The sequence below is a fragment of the Prosopis cineraria genome, unplaced genomic scaffold, assembly GCF_029017545.1.
Source record: "Prosopis cineraria cultivar Desert tree isolate PC_DT_omini unplaced genomic scaffold, ASM2901754v1 PC12, whole genome shotgun sequence".
In the NCBI taxonomy this organism is placed as follows: Eukaryota; Viridiplantae; Streptophyta; class Magnoliopsida; order Fabales; family Fabaceae; genus Prosopis; species Prosopis cineraria.
Window position 1 is genome coordinate 9643423 of NW_026555343.1, and position 2167 is coordinate 9645589.

Below are 2167 nucleotides of genomic sequence, written 5' to 3' on the forward strand. Positions count from 1 at the left end.
TGAATTCTAGTCCTATTATTAAATTAAAATCTTATTGAAAAGTAATTTATAAATATGTATCTTTTTTGTTATTGCATACGTATTATCCTAATTAAAATACAATCAAGTATTAAATATGAGCACTTCTCATAATAGAGATTTAAATATTTATTTATTACATTGTGAGGAACTAGCCCCTTTTGCTAGACTCAATTCTAGAGTCTATAAATGGGCAGGCTCAACCCATATGGCTGCAAACCCAAAAGCCTGATTACCATAAAATTGGTCAATGCTTCAAGCCCAGCCATTATTGATCTGTAATAGTGTTTTAAGAGGCCTTGAAGTATTTGCATTGATAATTTTTTAAGCTCAATTACATATGTGCAATGCACCTTAAGAACCTTCAATGGTTGGTAAATTCCTTTCAAAATTTTACCCATTTGTTTTTTATCCCAAATTTTTGGTACAAATTACTCTTATAATGAATGCCAGTATTACTAAATTGAAATCTTATTGAAAAGTAATTCATAAATACATGCTTCATTTTTTATTATTATTGCATACATGTATTATCATGATCAAGGTTGGTCGAGCACTAATCTTTAGTTTGGATGGGGAGAAAAAATAAGGGGTAGAGAAAACTACGGGGTGAAACTTCCGAAAATAATTAAAAAAATTATTATTTTAGAAAATTTTCCCTTATAGTTTTCTTTCTTTCCCTATTTTTTTTCACTTTTATCTCCATCCAAACAAAGCCTAAATATGGGCACCCTTCCCAAAAAAGATTAGAATCTTAATCTGCCTCATTGTAAAAATCTAATCCCTTGTACTACACTCATTCCTATCGGTCCGAAATACATACTTCTATGCATAAATTCTCTTTAAACTATAAAGGCCACACATACGTAAATTTTTATTCCTTACAGATATTGTTATATTGTAAAATATTAGTCCCTTCTATTATCCCAAACTTATTTCTAGTCTACCTTTCATAGGTCTGCCTCACCTAAAATGTATCTCCTCATCTTGCTTCCATAATTTGGATTCCAAGCTGCAAGTCTAGAGTTCACGCTCCTGTGCCTATTCCAAAACGTGGTATATCTTCAATTTTTTTTTTTCAACTTGCATCGGTAAATATCGAAACTGCCCCTCCTTTTGGTAGTAGTAAGATCTATAAATAGATCCCTCCATCCTCTTATTTCCACACAACAACAAATCTCAAGAAACAAAAGCCCAACATTCAATATAATGAAGCCTTCCTTGTTTTCCCTCTTTGTTCTCTTTGCCTTCTTCACTTCTTTAACCACAGCCAAGTTTCTCCTTGACAGTCAAGGCGAACCCATTGAGAATGGTGCCTCATACTACATCACTGGACCTATCAGGCCAGGACCTGGTGGCATGGATCTCGCTAAGACTAGAAATGAAACTTGCCCTTTTAGTGTTGTGCAACTGCCAACTAGCATTTTTCCCGACTACGGCTTGCCTTGGACAGTTACGTCCCCATCAAACATTAGATACATCACACCAATCACTAATGTGAGCTTCTTCTCTGTTGAGGGAAAAGTACCATCATGTGTTCCTGTGCCATCCAAGTGGACTATTGTTGAAGGAGAAGATGGGGTGAAGTCCGTGAAAATTAGTGGTGGGTACGAGAAAACTCTGCAGGGTTGGTTCAGGATTCAACCATATACTCTTATCGCGTATAAGATTGTGTTCTGTCCCATTAACGGTGATTCTTGTAGAGATATTGGGATTGCTATAGACCATGATGGAAACTGGCTTTTGGTTATCACTGATGGTTATCCACTTCTTGCTGTGTTCAGAAAAGCTGAATCATCTGATGCACGTAGAGCCTCTACCATGTGAAGTGTAATCGATTACGAATAAGTAATGTGCAAGGTTAAGCTTAGCAAATTCCTCGCACTTTGTGATAATTTAATAAAATTACACTTCAAGTCTCTCTCTCAAAGCTTCTTACTTCTATGTTATGTTTGAATGCATGTGAATTTGGATTTAGATTTGAATTTGAATTCGAGTGAAATCCATTGTTTGGATAATTAAAAATATGTGAATTTGGATTTGACCCAAATCTAAATTCAAATCCTACCTCAATCATTTTGTAATCTAAAATTCCTTCTAAATTCCTATTATTTTAAATTTCCTACCATCTTGTGTTCTTGTGCCATCC

At 34.7% G+C, this 2167-nt stretch overlaps 1 protein-coding gene across 1 annotated transcript; it reads left to right on the forward strand.

Annotated features, from left to right (window-relative positions):
- The first annotated feature begins 1189 nt into the window (after positions 1 to 1189).
- Positions 1190 to 1939, forward strand: LOC129287531 (factor Xa inhibitor BuXI-like). Its single transcript, XM_054923722.1, has one exon. It carries the CDS (start codon positions 1228 to 1230, stop codon positions 1843 to 1845), a length of 618 nt encoding a protein of 205 aa, XP_054779697.1. The 5' UTR covers positions 1190 to 1227; the 3' UTR covers positions 1846 to 1939.
- Positions 1940 to 2167: the final 228 nt, after the last annotated feature.